Consider the following 21049-nt stretch of genomic DNA (forward strand, 5'->3'; position numbering starts at 1 on the left):
TTTGATGCTAAACAGGTAAGACAACAATTCATGGAGTACTTCAGCATTGAAGGACAAGTTCCATGGCAGCAAAACTTCGTACTGAAGGTATTTACCTTTTTAATAACGGCATCCTTATCGGCTTGGCTGTCAATTAATTTATACTTATTAACTAAGATTTTGTATGCTGCATCCTTCTTCGTCCTATCATGATATTCTGGTGATTAAATTCGCCAAAGACATGGCAGATTTTCGTATGTACGAATAAAATCTTCCAATAATTCTCGATTGCTCCTTTTTAAATCGCTGGACATGATGATGGCGACGCCGACCGACGTAGAGTCATTCACGGACAGTGACAGTGACTAAATTGTTTGTACAAGCCGAATACATCCGATTCAAATTTAATCAATCATCAAGAGGCTTGCACAAATAAAATGCGTGCGCAAAATTTCCCTACAGATGCTACAGTTTGCTTGTACAAAAAGATTGTTCATGCATGCTTGTCAAGCTTGCAGTTGTGTGTGTAGCCACCTTAAGCTTCGACAGGATTTTGTGCACTCGCAATTGGCTATTGGCGTTTAGCGAGCTTGTGAATTGTGCTTTAGTTTATGATCGCATGCGAGACGTTAACCACAGAATTTCAAGAGAAACGTCGAAAGATGCGTGTTTTTGATATCAAAATAAATATATGAAAAATCTAAAAAGGGAATTTTTCATTTTTTAATAAGCACCCTAGACGTAAACAAATAAGTAGATAATCATGGCACCCTTAATGAGTTTTTTGTAAGTGCGTCACTATTTGCAAGAAAATACCCTTTTCATATATCCCCAATCTGACTAAGTAAGTAAACCTAGTAATGTAATGTATTTTAGGTTTTCTCTGGCAATTACTATAAAACTTCTATTTGCTGCATTCTTATTTACATTACTAGCTGCTACAATTGTTGGCCCACTTATTTACTTCTACTTTAAGTACACATTTAGACTTGAAAGGAAAAAAAGGGGTGACCAGTTAAGTGTTGGCATCTTTCACCCTTATGCTAATGCAGGTGGTGGTGGAGAAAAAGTATTGTGGGTAGCACTAAGAGCACTCTTAGAAAAGTAAGTAGCTATAAATTAATGTGAATTATGCATCCAATTGTCTGCCAGCAACCAAAGTTCATGTTCAGAAAGCAACATGTGTTGTTTGAAAGGAATAGTCTGTTCTCCTCATTATAATGCCTGTTGAATCTCCTTAAAATCCCAAGGGATTTTAATAATTTTTTGTCCAGATATTAACAATGAATGATTAAATAGATTTAAGGAGGTTATGAACTACAAGCTAAGGTTCTTTTGTGAGAGGTAGTTAAATGGTCAAATGTTAGGTTAAAACTTTTCGCCTAACTCCCAATAATAAATATCCGAATTGCTTTTTAATAATTCCTTGTATTTAAAACTTTGTCCTGACATCAATAAAAAATATGTAAATTGATTAAAGACTGATGGACAATAAAGAAATTAAATGGATGAATTTACAAATGATTTTGATGTTGAAGTTTCTTCATGAAAAATTAATGAAATGGTGGATGTTAATAGATTTAGATAGATGTAACTCCCAAAGGCTATGAGAAAAACTTATCAATTATCTATATAAAGAATATACATCTGATTTGATTTGACATGGGTGCAAATCTTTGAAAATAAAGGTTTTTTTCATAAAAAATAATGAACAGTTGGATGTTAAAAAATTTAAGTGTTCAAAACTCCCAAAGGACTTAGATAAAATAATTTCCACCTTATCTTAAGTCTTTATGGGGCTAATATTATTGGTGTTATTTTATTTAATTTACCTAACTGTAGTAATATATTATAATCTTTTGACTTCTATGATGAAATATCTATGAGTTTCGTGAGTTAGAGGTTAGGCAGGCATTGAGAGATATGGAGAGTAAATGTAGGATATATACTCCCAAATGACATCTAGGCTAATTATATAATGAAAATGTAACATGAATTAAAGAATTGGATCTATACATTGAGATTTCTGATTGGGATTTAATTCTTTTGGCAATTTTTTTTTCTCATAAATTGTAATGTTGATTTCCGTTTAATTGGAGTTGAAATATATTTAAGCAGCATCTATGTTAAAGTCAGATAAGAATCACTTTTATATGGATTTTAGTAAACATAATTAATATTAATTATTTTTCTATTCATATGATACTGTACTTGCTGCTTATACAAAAATAATCGGTAATTTGAATGTCCTTTTTGATCTCAAGAAATAAACTCCTCGACATTGATAGTGTGACCACAAAAAAAAATCTTTTTATGCTAAATTACTACTAGGCAGATGGGCTGGTAGTTAAAACTTAACAAGAAACCATTCTTTTTGCAGCTTTGTGGAAGAATGTGAAATTTTGGAAGAATGGAAAAAGTGATAGAAAGTAATCAATTTTAATTTACTCTTTTCAATTTATGTGTTTTTATAAACAAATCACCTTTTTTTTCTTCAAATTTCTTTACAAGACCTTTTAGAAACTTATTTATTTTTAGATACCCTGAAGCGAATTTTTATATATATACAGGAGATGTAGAATGTTCTCCTGTTGAGATTAAGAGAAAAGTAAAAAATTCCTTAAATGTAGATATAAAATCTGATAGAGTTAAATTTATTTATTTAACAAGGCGTAGATGGGTGGAGGCCAGTATGTTTCCAATATTTACATTGCTTGGACAATGTATAGGTTCAATGTGGTTGGGACTAGAAGCTATTAGTCTGATAAATCCAGGTATGTAAAATGAGAATAAAACATGAGAAAATAAATAATATTAAGATACATCTATTTCAGACATATTTATTGAAACCACAGGATTTACTTTTACCTTGCCACTATTTAAGTATTTGGGAGAGTGCAAGACTGGGTGTTATGTGCACTATCCTATTATAAATAAGGGAATGTTGAGGAGAGTTCAGAGTAGAAGGAATATCTACAATAACAGCAATCTCATAACAAATAGTTCAACTTTAACTTATTCAAAATTGTTTTATTATCATTTATTAGCATGGGTAAGTCACATTTATTTAATCATTTATTGGTGGAAATAATTTCTGCTGTCTACTTTTACATGATAAATATTAAACTATATCATATTATTCTATACTATACTATACTAAACTATACTGTTCTATAGATAAATTAGCTTTTGTTTATATTAATTTAATTGTTTTAATTTTTTTTATACCCATAAATTTGTAGAAATAGAGAATATATCAGATTTTTCAGTTCTTATCAGTTGACATCATACAGTAGCGGCCATAATTATAGCAACTATTGAAAATTTTAAAAATCTTATGCTACACCACTTCAACTCATTATTAGTTTATAATAATGTGTACTATATTAAGTTAATGCTTTAAATGGCATACCACATACCAATATTTTTTATCACTTAAAAATATCCATGCATTTACCTATTTGCATTGACAAATATTAACTTCTTTAAAATTAATCTTTTTGCCTTGCCCATCATGCAGTTCATATTGTCCAAGCGTTCAAAATTAATTTTTAATAATAAATTATATTAATATTATCTCATTGACTATGACAAAAATTTACATTGATAGAGGAAGTAGCAGCTAGGAAAAATTCGGGTCATATATCACAATTTGATTTTATGTGAATTAAAGCTGACCTGGAAAAAATGGGGCTTACATAAAGAGCTACAAGTTCAAGAAGTATAAGGAGGAGAGTATAACAGGAGTATAAGGAGATTTTTGCATAAATGGCGTGGCAGGTGTGAGCATGTACTCGTTGCAGTTGCTGCCTTTCTTTTTTTTTTGAGGAAAAAATTGAAAAGCGGTTAAAAGAACAAATAGAAACTATATTCAGTCTCCAGGAAAAAATTGAAACGCTTAAACAGAACCTAGAAAGCAGGCTTCGCACAGTCTCAGTGTGAGAATATTCAGACTTGTCTAAGAAAACAAGAATCTGCGCGAAAAAGTTTTAGACGAATTTAACAACAAACAAAAACTCAAGATCAATGATTTATTTAAATGCCACCGCGTGAATTCCAAAAATTCATCGCAGAATCCGTGAGCGACCTTAGTATCTTCTAAGAATGATATCGAAGGAGATTAGTTTTAAAATGCGGAGACTCCAGAAATCAACCGGTATACAAGTGAAAGAAGATCTTACAAAGTTTCGTCACTGCTATCGGCGGCAATTAATAAATTTTCGACAAATAAAACTAGATATTTAGATAAAAGTTATTATTGCTTTAAGCATTCATTCATCTTAAATTTATTAAAATTAATTAAATATATATATTTTTTTCTGAAATGAGTAAAATTTGAATAAATATTATTTTATGAATTTTTATTTAATGTTTTTTTTTGCTTGGGATAACTGTATTTACGGTATCACATAAATTAGTGCTGTAAATTGGGAAAGCTCTGTTTTTTTATATTTTTATTAAAATTATTATGGTTATGCAGGTAAATCTATTTTTGTAACGTAATTTGTTGGCCCACTAGGCAACAGTGGCCATGAGGCGAGCATATCTCTGTGTTTACCTGAGTTTCTTTTTCGTTATTTTAATTGATACATATCAACTCCTTTTGATCCTTTTTCCTTTCCTTAAATGTCGCTTAATATTTCCCATACTAATATACGATTTTTACTGGCAAATTTCTTAAAGAATATGTTCTTGATTTTAATGTAGATATTTTAGCAATAACTGAAACCTGGTTACACTCAGGAATTAATAGTACTTATATTAATATTACTAATTATAATATTGCGGGGTGTGATAGGCAAACGAGGCGTGGTGGTGTTTGCTTTTTACGTGAAATTAAATTTCAAGTTTTATATACAGTAATGCTTGATTTTGTTGAATACATTTGGATGAAGGTCACTTCAGGCAATAAGCACATCATAATAGGAAATATCTACAGGATTTATTTTCAAAGTCGCCTAATGATAAAAGATCCGCCTTTGGATTGCACCTAAGAGAAACAGGTCATTCATTTAATACAGACAACAATTTCAAAGTTTTGCATACCCTAAATAAAAGCAAAAAAATAAATATATTAGAAAATCTAGAAATAAATACACAAGTTAATTGTCTGAACGAATCTATTAACGCCCTACCGAGAAGCGGCCAAGATTGTAAATTTATTTAAGTAGTTTACCACATTCCTGTGAATCTACTGTTTTTTAAAAGTTTTTATTAATCGTGTTTAATCCTAGATGTCTCTATTAGTATTACATATCTGTGTATAATGTAGTACTCATATGGATTTTTTTTTAAAAACCAAAATCCGTTATTGTTTGTAATTTCGGTGTGATAAGATGTTTTTGGATTGATGTATTAGAAAAAATTCTAGATATACAAGTTAGTTTTTTTTTATTGAAAATAAGATTTTGCCGTTAAAACAATCAGGCTTTCGAAAAGGATAGAGCTGTACTATAGCTATGGCTGACGTAACTGATGATATCTTTGAAACGTAGGATGAGGATAAATTTAGTGCTCTTATTTTGCTAGACTGAGCAAAGGCTTTTTACTTCATAAATCATGAAATTCTTTTGTCTCGCTTGCATTATATCGGCTTTTCAAATTATGGAGTTAAGTTTTTTAGTTCTTTTTTGAGTAATTGTTGACAGCAAACAGTTTTGGAAAGTTCCAAATCTAATACTATGCCTCTGTTTGTGGTTGTCCTTCAAGGTAGTATATATTATTATTAAAATTTAAATATATTATTTTGAGTTCAAGTTTTTCTGTTTTTCTTTAAATAATACTATATTATTGCTTACTTTTGCTAAATAATACACTACACAATACTATTGCTTGTGCATTCTTTTACTTACTACTTATTGATACGAAATAAACTATAAAGTTTAGAACTTCTGCAATTCTTACTGCTTCTCCTTAAATAATACAATCTTATTGCTTAATACATAATATTGGTTTCTTTTACTTACTACCTATCAATTCAACTTGAATTACTAGGTAATTCAAAATAGGCATAATAATATTATAGCTTCCATATAAAGTTTACTGCTTTTGCAAGCTTTACTAGTTCTCTTAAATAATGCAATACTATTTATATCCTTTATTTACTACCTATTAATATTAAATATACGTAATTATATTATTGCTTTCATATTTAAATAAATTTATACTTTTACTTAAATATATTTATACTTTTACCTGCTTTGGTTGTTTTTACAATTTGTTGTTTGCCGATAAGAATACGCTACATTCTTTGCGCGGCGCGGGCTTGAATATCTGGTGTATTTTGTATGCGATATGACACATTGTTATAAATATATTTTGTTGTAAATTATACGAAAGCATTTTGGGAAGTACTTAATATTTTCCTTTATTTTAATTTGGCTTATTTTTATTACTAATTTGCTTTAAATTAAAAAGGAAAATAAAATGACCGAGAATAAGATATTGAAAGCTAAAGCTTTACGTCACACTGCGATTTCACAGTTATAAGTCTGAGCTGACTGCATTTAAAATTCGGTGCCGCAGCCTTACCAAGGTTATGAAGGACTTTGAAAAACATCACAATAATTTAATCGCTTTATTAGCTTCATCATCCGATGATCTTAAGGTTGAAGAAAAAACGGGTCTAGATTTTTCAAAGCGGTGTCATGAAATTGAAACAATTTTTTATGAATTGTTCGAGCTTCCTTTAGAATCTAACGGCATTTTGGATAGGTCTATACACCCTCATTCTTCACCCTTAATGTCAAATGCACGAGAGCAAAGTATTCTACCTAAAATACACTTACCTATTTTTAAAGGCTACTTTTCCTACTTTTAACCACACTTTTTCTACTTTGATTCATACAAATCGAAATATTACAAATGTTGAAAAGTTTAACTATTTATGGTCATCATTACAAGGGCCACCTTTAGACTTAATAAGTGATATTCAGGTTACTAATGAAAACTACCTTACAGCCTATAATACTTTAGTCGAAAGATATAGTAACAGACGCCTTTAGGCCTTTTCCTTGTGGAAATCAATTGATCAATGCTCACGTCTTACTTTTGAGAGCCCAAGTGGTTTACGTAATTTCTTAGATACTTTTACAAAGAATATTTTATCTTTAAATAATTTAAAATTTGAATTTTACCACTGGGACTTCATATTAACTTATATGCTTTTAGAAAGGTTGGATCCTGTAACTAGAAAATCTTTTGAACAACAATATGCTTCAAATGAAGTACCTAAATACGAAACTGTAAAACTTTTTCTTCAAAAGCAATGTATCGCTATAGAATATGTGCCTCAAAAAACAAAATTCGGTGTTTATTTAAATCCCAATCTATCAAGCTCCCCTCGTAATTTTAATTCGTCTCAGAATCAAGTGACTAGAAATAAAAATAAATCTGCCTTTTTGGTGAATAGCAGACAACAACCAACAAATACTAATACTTGCTTTCTTTGTAAGGACTATCATATCATTTATAGATGTCCAAATTTAACTTCTAAGACAGTACAACAACGATTTGACATTATTAAAAATCAAAAGTGTTGAGTAAATTGTCTTGCTACAGCGCATACAGTAAGTCGTACTTCTCCAAAACGTTGTCGTTTTTGTCATAAAAGTCACCTACTTTACTTTGTTTTAAAAATGATTCAGTTAATCATATTTCTTAAAATATTGACACAAATTTAGCCGGCTGTTCAGGTTTACAAAATAATACTAAATTGAAGTCTGATAGTCCTTTTGCCAAAACATCTGCTGTAGGTATGCCCCTTAATGATCACGAAGTTTTACTCTCTACAGTTTTATTTAAAATTAAAGATTCTTTTAACTACTGGCACACTGTAAAGGCCATTCTTGATAGTGGGTCTTCTTTTATTACTAAATCTTGTGCTAATAAGTTATGTTTACCCAAATTTAAAATATCTATGTCTCTTCAAGGTTTGAACTCAATATGTGCAACTGCCAATTTAGGGATTCACTGTGTAATAGCAATAATTTAAATAATACATTTAGTTTGGATGCTATAATATTAAATAAAATCTGTGAAGATGTACCAGCTGTCATCATTTTCAAAAGAAAGGTTTTTATTTATTTTTAACTCATTTCATTTATTTTTATCTTTAGCTAATCCAAATTTTGCAGAGAGGTCCAAAATAGATCTTTTACTAGGAAATGGTGTGTTTCCTTATATTTTACGAGATGGTAGATTGTTTACCGGTCCAGACATGCCTGTTGGTATAAATACTATATTTGGCTGGACTTTAATGGGTAAAACTAACTTTAATCCAACATGTAAACAAATTAAATAATTTTTTACTACATTTTCAAATTATGAATCTTTAACTAATACATTGCAAAAATTTTGGCAAGTTTAAGAAGTTTCTGAAGTTAAATATAAGTCTCCTGAAGATGAATACTGCGAGGAATACTTTTTGAAAACTACCACTAGAACCGACACAGGTAGATACGATGTTTCCTTACCCTTTAAAATTACTGCACACGATATTGGTGATGTAATATAGCCTTAAGAAGATTTCTATCACTAGAAAAAAGATTTGCTGCAAATAAAATTTTACATACCTCTTACTGTGAAGTAATAAAAGATTATTTAGATAATGGTCATATGGAAATTTCTCATCAACCATTACCACATGAAATTCAAAATTATTTTAATATTGAGCACCATTCGGTGTTTAAAAAAGATTCGACTAGCACGCCTCTTCGTGTAGTTTTTGATGCCAGCAGTACTTGTGATAGCAGTGTCTTTAAATAATGCTTTACATACTGGTCCCAAGCTACAAAGTGATTTAGTTTTAATTTTACTCAATTTTCGATTACACAAATATGTATTCACTTGCGATATAAAACAAATGTTTAGAATGATGTTAGTTGATCCAAAGGATCGAATGTATCAACGCATTTTATGGCGTTTTTTACCTACTGATCCCATTTTGCATTATCAAATAAATGTTGTAACTTTCGGCGTAGCTTGTTTCCCATATCTTGCTATTAGAACACTTTTAAAACTGGCAGATGACTACAACGACTTACCATTAGCATCTAACATATTGAAAACTTGAACTTACGTGGATGATCTTACTGGGGGTGGTTCTACCCTTGAAGAACTAATCCTCATAAAAAATCAAATTATTGAACTCTTATCTAAAGGCAGTTTTGAGGCCAAAAAATGGGCAAGTAACTGTCCGGGATTATTACATGATTTGCCTGAATCGTACATGATAAATAAGGGTATTTCTTTTGACTCAGGAACCGATATTATATTAAAAATTTTAGGGTTAAGATGGGATCCAATTGCAGATGCATTTTCTTACAATTGTTCGGAGATACATTCTGATTGCACTAAACGTACCATGTGACTTAGCACGTACTTTTGATCCACTTGGTTTCTTAACTCCTTGTACCATTTTTATAAAAATACTTATACAAATGCTATGATCTCTTGGTATTCATTGGAATGAAAAACCGCCAACAGAAATTGTTGAAAAATGGATAAGACTTAAATCTGAATTAAAATTTCTAAATACTTTTAAGATATCCAGGGAGATAAATTTTACGGAATTCTGTTAAACATGATTTATGTGGATTTTGCGATGCTTCTGAACGTGCCTTTTGTGCAGTCATTTATATACGTACTTTTTTTACATCCTAGCGATACTTATAAAACTTACTTAGTATGTGCTAAATCCAAAGTAAGTCCTAAAAAGTTTAAGTTTGGCTAGGCTCGAATTATGCGGAACGGTTTTATTAGCAAAGCTTATGCATTTTATTTTAGACGCCTTTTCTGCTAAAGTTAAATTTAATAATGTTTACGCTTTTACTGACAGCTCAGTTAGACCTGATTTTCTATTACAAGATATAGAAACTTGGAATTTTTCAAAATTTAAAGGAAATAAAGTTATAGATCTTGACTTAGAGAAGAAAAAAATTACTATTACTGCTAGAATTTGTTCCAATTTTATAGATATGTTTTTCAATAAATTCAGCAATCTTTCTAACTAGCCTCTTTCTAATAAAACTCGTGTTTGCATGCGTTTTAAGAGCTGTTAATTTGTTTAAAAATTTTAAAAATAAATCAAGTTTAAATTATTCTCAAAATTTGACAATTTTAGAATTAAACCATGCATTACTTTAATAACTAATCTTATACAAGCACTATACTTTTCTAATGAAATATTTTTAATAAAAAATGAAAGACCACTTTCTAAATACTTACAAAAATTGCTTTTATTGATGATAAAGGATGCTTAAGAGTTGGTGGAAGGTTATTTTACTCTGATTTACCATGTAACTTAAAATTTCCTATACTTTTACCAATACAAAATTTACAAGCTTATTGGGTTATATCTGCTAAAAGACTTATACGGAAAATCAAACATAATTGCCATACCTGCTGGAAGGTTAATCCTAATCAACCTGAAATTTGCTGAAATTCAGAGTCTCTGAAGTGCCTAAAGCCTTTACAAATTCCGGTCTTGATATGTGCGGACCATTTCCTATCATTATAGGTAAAATTAGAGGTGCGAGGGTACACAAATCTTACATATGCTTGTTTATTTGCTGCAGTACTAAGTCGGTGCACCTTGAGTTGGTGTCCGCTCTTTCCACGGAAGCGTTTTTAGCCGCGCTCCGTCGGTTTATTGCTAGGCGTGGACATGTTTTAAATCTTAATTCGGATTGTGGAACTAATTTTATCGGTGGCGATAAGTATTTACGGGTATTATTTAATACAGTTATTATACAAATAGAATCTGTGCTAAATTCGCGTCCTTTATGTCCTATAAGTACCGATCCATCCGACTTAACTGCTTTGACTCCAGCTCATTTTTTAACGATCAAACCTCTTTCTGCTTTACCGGATTTTGATACTAAGAATGAAAATATTAATCGCCGCACTAGATCGTAATTTTTACAAAAAATATACCAAGATTTTTGGGCCCGCTGGCACGCGGAGTATCTCCATACCGTACAGCAGAGGGCCAAATGGCATAAATCTCTCGATACTATTTTACCGAATACTCTAGTACTAATCAAGGAAGATAATGCGCTACCATTAAATTGGACTTTAGGTAGGATAGTGGAGTTGAGGTCATGACCAAGTTCCGAGAGTAGCTGTAGTAAAGACAGCCAAAGGTATTTTTAAGAGGCCTTTAGTAAAGCTATGCCCTTTACCTTTCAATTAATCATTTAATAGTTTAGTTCTCTCTATGAAAACCCCTAGGTTTTCATGGGCGTGGGGATGTTTTGTTCTCACTATTACAAATAAATTTAATATTTAGCATATAGTAAATTAGAACGTTAGGTTCATATTTCATTGGTCACATAATTTATATATATATTAATTTGACTTAAGTATTTCTTGCACTTAAGGTTTCTTTATTGCTACATTTTTTGATATACTTTCTATATTTACGATTTAAAATAATTTACTATTACAATTTTACGTAATCTTTCTATACACGAAAGGGTTCTGATCAGGGGATGACGGGGTGAGCGGGCTTAGCCTATAAAGTTACATCCATCACGAAACAATAGGTTTCTATAAAATATCAATTTTTATCTTTACCTTCTTTTTGACAGTTTATGATTTTAGACTGAATCTACATAGTAAAAATATGCCATCCTTAAAATAAACATGTACTTGAATATTGCACACTTGAATGTCCTGTCACTTTTTACAGGATTTCATGAGCTTTCTACGATTTTAACCGAAAATGAATATGATATCTTAATTATAACAGAAACTTGGTTGAACCCAAACTGTGATGCCAATTTACTTAATATTCCAGGATATAATTTAATTCATATTGATAGAGCTGGTCGTGGAGGTGGCGTTGGGGCATATGTTAAAGAGGGATTAAACACCGAGGTCATTAATTTTACTTTTTCTACTACTGCCGAGGTTGAGCATATTTTCTTAAAAGTTTCCCTACCTAACATGAAAATTATTGTAGAAGGTTTTTATTGTCCTCCACGCTTACATATTAATAATATATTGGTCGACTTGGAACATATAAAAAACGAGCTTTTTCTTTATTTTGATATTAGGATTTTGACAGGAGATTTAAACGTCGACTTTTTAAATCTGCATAACCCTGTACTGGATATTTTTAATACCTATGGCCTCGAACAAATTATTAATGAACCTACTCGAATTACTACTACGTCTAGCACTTTAATTGACCCGATTTTTATTAACAATAAAGACATCGTCAATAAATGCGGCTCACTACCCTCTAATGGAATAAGCGATCATAACCTTATTTTTGTCAAAATATCTATTAAATTTATAAAGTCTCCTCGGTGTTTTTTTCTATATAAGACTTTTGAAGACTAATAGAATTTAAATGCTTTTTTAAAATGATTAACAAAATATACCATGGCATAGAAATTTTTGGGAAAGAAGCATAGAAAAAAAAATAAATATTAACTTAAATATTACTTCACAAAATAACAGTACTCTTCCGCGAAATCTATCAGACGCTGATAATATAAATAAATACTTCACCTCTTTTTTACAAACAGTAACTGAACAATGTAGGGATAAGATAGAATACTACAACAATAATGTTTATAATTTGAAATCCAGGTTTAACTTTGCACTAACAACTTCTCAGGAAATACATTGAATTTTGCTAACCCTTAAATCACATGCTGTAGGTGTGGATTCAATCAATTTAAAAATGTTAAAAATATGCAGCCCTTTTATAGAAGATATTATTATGCATGATTAACTCTATAAATGGAAACGAGCGATATACCGAAAACTGCAATTGGCATCCCTTTACCGAAAATTAATGATCCTCAAACCTTCTCCGACTTAAGAATTATAATATATTACCCACATTGTCTAAAGTATTGGAAAAAGTTTTATATAACCAATTTTTTTTTCATTTTAACAATAATAAAATTATTCCTGATTTTCAGTGCGGATTTAGAGAGGGGTTTAGTACGGCTTCCGCTTTAGCATCAGTACTTGATCATGTCATTAAGAGTTTCGATGAAGGTCTTGTTAGTGTTCTGGTTTTGTTAGACTTCTCTTAGGCCTTTGATACTTTAGACTATAGGCTTCTATTAGCTAAACTTAAATACTATGGCTTTGAGTTCGATGCACTTAACCTGGTTGGATCATTTCTTTGAACCAGACCATTTAGGTGACTCGGTATCAAATAATATTTCGATTAAATCTGGTGTACCTCAGGGTGCTATTTTATCCCCGCTTTTATTATTTACACAATAGACGTTATCTCTAGTCCTTTGTTTTGTAGTACACATGCCTATGCTGATGATACTCAGATCTATTTTTCTTTCAATCCTCAAGATACTCAGGAAGCTGCGGGAAAAATACACTCGGATCTTAATATAGTTAATCAATTAGCTTACGAACATCATCTTAAATTAAAACCCAATAAGACAAAGTTATTGTGTTTTGGTAGTAAAACCAAAAAAGACATGGTAAAAAAGTCGTTAAATCTACACTTGTAGCGCCAACAAGTTTATCCTTTGTATCTTGTGCAAAAAATTTGGGCAAAATTCAAAAAGTACAAAATGCATGCTGTAGGTTTTGTATGGAATACGTAAATGTCACCATGTCTCTCATTTGATCTCTGAATGCAACTAGCTGAATATGGAAAACCTAAGAACACACCATCTTTTAAACTTTGTTCATCATTTGCTTACTGAGGCGGAAGCATCTCAACTTCAATTTATACCACGCACAGCAGTTCACATGTTAACGTTAGATCACGCCATGCTTTTACTGTACCACAATAAACAAACCAGCCATGTTTCGGGGATCTTTTATTTTCAACGCCATCAGCATTTACAATCTCATACCAGACAATTTTAAAATTCTTAGTATAAGTAAATTTAAATTTAAATCTGGATAGTTCCTAATGGACAGACAAGTGTGAACATGCAAGGAAATGCTGGGTGATGACCCCCCTGCGAATGAGGGGGGTCGATTATCTATTGTTAATATGGGTCAGTCAGGGAGCCGATAGGGTATTATTTTTGTTTTATTGAAAAATAGTTATACAACTTATGTCCTGAATAGCGCGTATTTAAGTATTTAAATATTTTATCTTAGGTGAACCTTAAATGGGTTGAGTAAGAATAGCAGCTTGGTAGACTTCGCCCTTTAAGTTTACACAAACTTTTTCTTTGTTTCCATTGTACTTAAGTATCGTATTTTTTTGTAACTTATAAAGGTTAATAAAAAATATAAGCTACTTAAACCTTATAAGTTACAAATAAATAAATAAAGACGACTTTTATTTAATAAAAGTCGTTATATTTATTTATTATTTATTAGGACCACTTCTTTATACAATTTATACTTGCCGATTTAAAGACTTTTTAAAATTTTGTAATTTATACATTTTACCATTTATACGCCGACGATACTCGGCTTTAATTTAAGACGACTTTTATTTAATAAAAGTCGTTATATTTATTTATTATTTATTAGGACCACTTCTTTATACAATTTATACTTGCCGATTTAAAGACTTTTTAAAATTTTGTAATTTATACATTTTACCATTTATACGCCGACGATACTCGGCTTTAATTTCACTTTAACGCTAAGAATATAACATCTGCAAATCAAAATATTAATACCGATCTTCAACATCAAATTACAGTTTCCAAAGAACATCATTTAAAAACAAATCCTACAAAATCGTCAGTTACCTTATTTGGAGGACATAAAAGCCACAGATCTAGGATAAACGAGGAACTCAAAATAAAAATAAATAACACCCCTAATTAATAATAACTAATACTTCGAAATCCTTAGGTCTTATTATTGATTCTGTTTTTGATTTCATGAGTATATAACTGATATATTAAAGAAAGCATATACCGCCATTAAACTTATCTATAACCAAACAAAAGTCTTAAGTCAAGACTTAAATAAAGCATCTTTGTGTGTGTTATCCAATTTCAACCATTGTGTTATCGTGTATTACCATGCTTATAGTAATATATATGTATTTATCCCGACATTAATCCTTTTCCTCCCCTTTCCCGCTCCTTATCCCTTCATGCATTAAATATGTGTATATGTGCTTGCTTCATGCTGCTTGCTTTTTTAACTTATATTATCTCACATTATTTTTATTAAAGTTTTTTTTTTTCACTTTCGGGCGTCATTCTTATATTTTGTTATATTTGTTAATAGGTATTTACTTGGGCCTAAACAGTTTCTGGTATGAATAATACGCCTGAAGGCTGACCAGCAAAAAAAACCGCTGTCTATCGACGAAGAATGTGATGGCCCGATTACATTTTGCTGAAGAACATGTTTAATGGACCACAGATCAATGGAAACGGGTGGTTTTTAGCGACGAAGCAAAGTTTAATTTATTTCGAAGCGATACGGGGTTTCTTATGTTCGACGTTTTATCGAGCTGAACAAAAAACTCCTACTGTAAAACATGGTTGAGGTTCCTTAATGATATGGGGATGTTTTTCAGCAAGTGGAGTGGGCCCCCTCCATCGGATAGAAGGTTATATGGACCGGTTTATGTATCGTAACATATTAAATGACAAATTGGTCCCAAATCGTGATGAAGTAATGCCTTTAAGAAATATTTTTCAAGATAACGACCCAAAATATAAATCCAAACTTATCACTGAATGGTTAAGGGATAATAAAATCGTCTTGCCGTAACCTTCACAGTCGCCAGAACTAAATTCCATCGAGAACCTCTGGGATTATGTGGTATTTGGTTAGATTTTCAAAATGCCTGGGAAAATATAGATATGGCCCATATTCAGAAATTAATTGGCTTGATGCCACGAAGGGGGCGAGAGTTATTATGCAGTAATATTGCTAAACTGAGCTGACATCCCTAAAACTTGACCTTGTTCCTCCACTGAACTGAGTAGGTGGTTGACCTGGGCAGGGCTAGTGGAAATTTTATGGCTTTGGATGAGCCATTTTCGAGAATTTATTGCTGATACTGAAAAAGTGATTTTATTTTTTCACAGCGTCTTGCATTTCTGTCTTTTTTACCAAGACAAAATGTCTACTCTTTTCTGCTCTGAATGCCTAAATGCTAAATTGTGTTGTCCAGGTTATTCCTTCTGAGTTGTCCGACTAGGGTTAACATACCGAAAATGAATAGGGAAAAAAATTACATTAGAGTCTAGAGCAATGCGAATTTTAGACGCTTTAGAAATGTATGCAATATTACTGATTGGATGGTGGTGTATATCGTTCTCTTGTTCATCTTAACCACTTTAGTGACTTTGATTTGAGTATTTTAAATAAGAGTTTTCCCACAAAAAAGATAAAATTAAAGCCTAAGAAACCATGGGTTACACATGGTCTTGAAACCTCATTAACTAATTTAAGATTTCTACACACTTTAAGAAAATATACCACTTACCCCTGGTTTCATACTTATTTTAATAAATACAGAAGGATCTATAACAATAGAAATAATAAGGAAAACAATACGAAATGCTAAGCAATTTTATTATAAAAATAGGGTTCATAAAACACTCAATAAAGCAAAAGAAAACGGGAGTATTATTAATGTACTAAGGGATAATCCCTCAAAGTCAGGTGAATTTCCTACCAATGCAGATATTCTTAATCAGTTCTACTGCTCAGTAGCAGCAAGAGTCAAAAATCAAATTAATTCTCAAATAGATCTATCACATACTCATAATATCTCTATACAACAATCGGCTTATTTGACACATACTGATCTATATGAAATCAATAAACTTTTGAACGAAATAAAAAAGTATCTAGGATTGATGGACTATCCATCAGAGTTTTGCAGAGTTAGTTAGATTTATGTACCTATTTTATATTATATGAAGTGTTATCAACAAATTCCATGCATTTATGATAATAAAGCATGTTTTGAATTTGACGAGATACTACACCAAGTACTAGTTTGAAATTTCTTAGGGTTTATTTTGTTTAAAAAAAAATGAAAAAGTTTCAGTTGCTATATTTATGGCCACTACTGTAGATAAATAATTGATAGATATGAGTTCTTTTAGCAAAGAATAAATCTTTATAGAACTGAATCTAACTAAAGCAAACGTAATGAACATAAACAACAAAAAAATCCTTAAAAAATATGGAATAAGTTTAATAATTATTATTATTTTACTTTTACTAGATTAAAAATGTTGGAGGTCCCTTATTTTTATTTTATATTTAAATTTCTATTGTGTATTAATATTTTAGTTCTTGGAATGGAATGGAATTTAAAGTCATCTGAAGTAATTCTGCTGTGTGAGGTTGCTTTATCCTAGGCTGCACGGAAATACAGGCCAGCATATAGCTTTGTCTTTTTCGCTAACTGTGTCACGATAACCGACCGATTGAAATTTCGCCGCTAGCCGAGCGCAGATATGCATACGACTGTGATAATATAATAATACGTATGCATACAATTTTTCAAATCCTTTTAAGGGAAATATTTGAAGAAAAGTTCCTAAGCTCACAAAACTTTTCTCGTTGAATTAAAGCTCAATATCTTCAATAGAGCACATAATTTTTCTTTGTGATAAAGTTGTTTGGGGATTCCTTGAGCAAGAAGGTTGCAAGCACATAATATGCGAATATATTTTTGATTAATTATTTAAAAGTAAAAAATTATGTTTAAAAAAAAAACAATATGATTCAAAATGTGCGAAAGAAAATGGAAAATTCATAAGTTTCCAAGCAATTAATATATTAGCATTTTTTAAAATTCCAATATACTTTTAATTCTATATAATTCTATATATTTTATTCTATATACCAATATACTTTATATTCTTTGATAGTTTTAGTCATTTTCTATTAAATACTGTTTAATTTTCCCTAGTCTAAATCCTGTTTTCAGTGCTTATTATTCTTATTGAAATGTAGATAATGTTTTTTTCTTTTTTAGTATAGAATTTATTTTTATTACCAATAAGTTGCCGAACTGGGGACAAATGTTTTATGTTTATCTTTATTTAGGATAAACATTAATGTTTTCTTTAAATAATAAGTCAATAAAAAAGCAAATAGTTAAAGCCGAACCTTGCTATATTAAACAAAATCTTAAAATTAAAGAAACCATACGCAAACCATATAAATGAGCGTAAAAATCGATGGGTTACTGTGACGTCACGCGTTCCGCCTAGTGGCCTGACTTTCTGTGCGGCATAGCTATATCTCTCTGCTTCTTTTCGTCTGTATCTCTCACAGTTCAATAGGCTGATAAATGATTATTCTAGAAGTTTGGACCTTTATTTTGTTAATTCTGAAATTCACTCATTATTTAAAACTCTTGTTTTTGGTCAGACGATAAGCGTAAATTAACTTATAATGCGTGTGTTGTCCGGCGTGTATACTTAGTATGATTTTAAATTACTAATTTTAATTATATTACTAGTTTTTGTCTGTGTGTGTGTATGTGTAATTTGTGTGGCTTTCAATTTTGTGTTATTTTTTCAATCGTATTAGATATAACCAGATTTCCCTACGCAATGGAATAGGCTCCATGGTTAAGTTATTTGTTTTATAATTGTAAAGGGAGATAAATTTCTTTTTATCATATTGTGTTGCTCTGATTTTTGTAACATTTGTTCAGCCCCAATAAACTGTAATTATGAATATTATATTAATCCACTCTTGCAAGTTGAAAGACGTACTTTTATATCATTCTTGCTTATAACAACGCTATTTATAGCTATATAATAAGTACTATTTAAATGTAATATAATATTTTTAGATGTACAGCTTAGCCGGCCAATGTTCGGATACTACTTTAGTCAATTCAACCTTTACTTTAGAAAATCTTCAAATTCTGTGGAACCTTCCGATGTCTCTTGTGTACCCGCCCTGTGAAGTAGACCACTTAAAAAAAATTATTCATGACGCGAAGAAACCTTCAAAAATAAGAATTCTAAGCTTAGCCCAGTTTAGACCTGAAAAAGATCACCCACTTCAATTGCAAGCACTTTATGACTTAAGAGAAATTATTGCTGACAACGTATTTGAAAATGTCACTTTAGTACTATGTGGTAGCTGTAGAAACCAAGAAGATTCTAACAGAGTTAAGGATTTGCAAGATCTGGCTAAGCATCTGTCACTGGAAAATAATGTTGAATTTAAAGTAAATATTCCTTACGCTGGCTTGCTAGAAGAATTCAGTAAAGCTTACGTTGGTATTCATACAATGCTGGATGAACACTTCGGTATAAGCGTAGTGGAACAGATGGCAGCAGGGTTGATTGTAGTTGCACACAAATCAGGAGGTCCTCTGCTGGACATTATTGAGACTTCAGAAGGTTCGAGATTAGGATTTTTGGCTAACACATCACAAGAATTTGCACATATCCTAAAATGGATTTTAGAAGCGACAGATGAAGAAATTAATGAAATAAGAGAAAGGGCCAAAGCAAGTTGCGATAGGTTTAGTGTGAAAAAGTTTGAGGTTGAATTTCTGAGAGCTATAGAGCCTATTTTCAAATAAGTTTAGTGCGTTTTTTGGTCTAATTAAAAAGATACATTCTTTGATTTGTTCAAGTTAAGTCTAATGTTTTTTGTAGATAATATTTGAGTAAAATAAATCATGTGATATTACGTAACATAATTTTATTTTATCTGTTATCAATTTCAATTCTTTATGCCATTTTATGCTGTGAAAATGCAATGTCTACAATGTTGAATACATACAGTGTGGCAGACGGATCTGAAACACTTCGGCCTGAGGTAAGGGGAATGCAGTAGTGGAGACAACATGGCCGACTTCTTTCATAAAATGGACAGTGGCGTGTGGTATTATGTAAAACTATTTAAATTCGATTTAAGGAAAATAATTTTAAAATTTATTAAAATAAATTTTCCTAATTAATTATTCATTTGTATGTTTTATGGTTTTAGAAATAAGTTCTTTTTTTGGTATACAGGGTGTCCCACAATCAACGTGACAGGCTAAAACTTTTTTATTTTTAATTATAAAAATTAAAAAAAAAATTAATAACTATAGGACCACTACCCAAAATTACTTTAAAAAACTACCTAAACAACAAATACATCCCTTAAAAATGAATTTGTCGGGGGTAGTTTTTTTAAGGAATTTTGGGTAGTGATCATATAGCTATTAAAATATATTTAAAAAAATATATACTTACAAATAAAAAAGTTATAGCCTGTGACGTTGATTTTGGAACACCCTGTATATAGAGTCGCACGCAAATATCTCTGTTGCTAAGCCGAATTTAAAAAACAAAGTTTAAACAAAAGTTGCTAAGGTCACAGGGGGCCACGTCACTGCAATAGTACGTGTATTTTGAAGGTCATTAAAAAAAAACAAAACAAAAGTCAAACGTCGACTAAAATGAGCCACCTGGTATAGATTATAAAAAACGAACAGCATAAGCGTTTTGGCAATGATAAAAGTTCGGTTAAACTAGGAACGGGAATTTTTATGTTTTTTTTTAATGCGAAATTTTCACTCTTTTTGGTATTTCCGAAAAAGTAAGGTAATTTGAGAAAAATATAAGGTAAATAACTTTTTATTTTCACTGGTGAAATAAGCGAGCTCGTTTTCTTTACCTTCAGCCTCGTATTCACTATCGTCTTCACTACTACTGCCATTAGTGTCACTGTCCTCATTTCCTATTGTGATGACAAGGGGCTCGATTTCTTCCATGATTTGGTCAGTTTCCCAGGATTTATCCTCCAGAAGTTTTTCCGTGAGCCATCTAGTAAAATTTTCCCTATTCATTTGGCCATGGTAATCACCTGTGGCCAATCCGCTTTAAACATTAAACAGGCATTCTCCACAAAACCCTTGTCGGAACCTACATGAACAATTATTAGCCGACCTAAAATATCATTTAAAATATATATATTTCTCAAATTTAACGGGTCCTTGCACGTGAAAAAATATATGACTGTGACTTATACACGCTGTTTTGTATTGTATGCTTACCCGTTGAACTAATATTTTTTAAAACACCAGTAACCGTATCGCTCTGCCAACATTTCTTGAACGTCAAATCATTATCCACCCAAGTTTCGTCCAAGTAAATAATGTTTCGGCCTTCTT

General features: G+C 31.1%; 1 protein-coding gene across 1 annotated transcript; it reads left to right on the plus strand.

The window, feature by feature from the left end:
- The first annotated feature begins 599 nt into the window (after positions 1–599).
- Positions 600–19578, plus strand: LOC126743089 (GDP-Man:Man(3)GlcNAc(2)-PP-Dol alpha-1,2-mannosyltransferase). Its single transcript, XM_050450039.1, has 5 exons — positions 600–765; positions 856–1083; positions 2518–2753; positions 2814–3031; positions 18725–19578. The coding sequence occupies exons 1-5, from the start codon at positions 743–745 to the stop codon at positions 19466–19468; spliced, it is 1449 nt and encodes a 482-aa protein (XP_050305996.1). The 5' UTR covers positions 600–742; the 3' UTR covers positions 19469–19578.
- Positions 19579–21049: the final 1471 nt, after the last annotated feature.

This window comes from Anthonomus grandis, chromosome 12, assembly GCF_022605725.1.
Source record: "Anthonomus grandis grandis chromosome 12, icAntGran1.3, whole genome shotgun sequence".
Taxonomy (NCBI): Eukaryota; Metazoa; Arthropoda; class Insecta; order Coleoptera; family Curculionidae; genus Anthonomus; species Anthonomus grandis.

Coding starts and splice junctions, on each gene's coding strand:
- LOC126743089 (XM_050450039.1), top strand. CDS start 743: ATGGCACCCTTAATGAGTTTTTT. Junction 766..855: donor GCACCCTTAATGAGTTTTTT/GTAAGTGCGTCA, acceptor AATGTATTTTAG/GTTTTCTCTGGCAATTACTA. Junction 3,032..18,724: donor ATTATCATTTATTAGCATGG/GTAAGTCACATT, acceptor TAATATTTTTAG/ATGTACAGCTTAGCCGGCCA.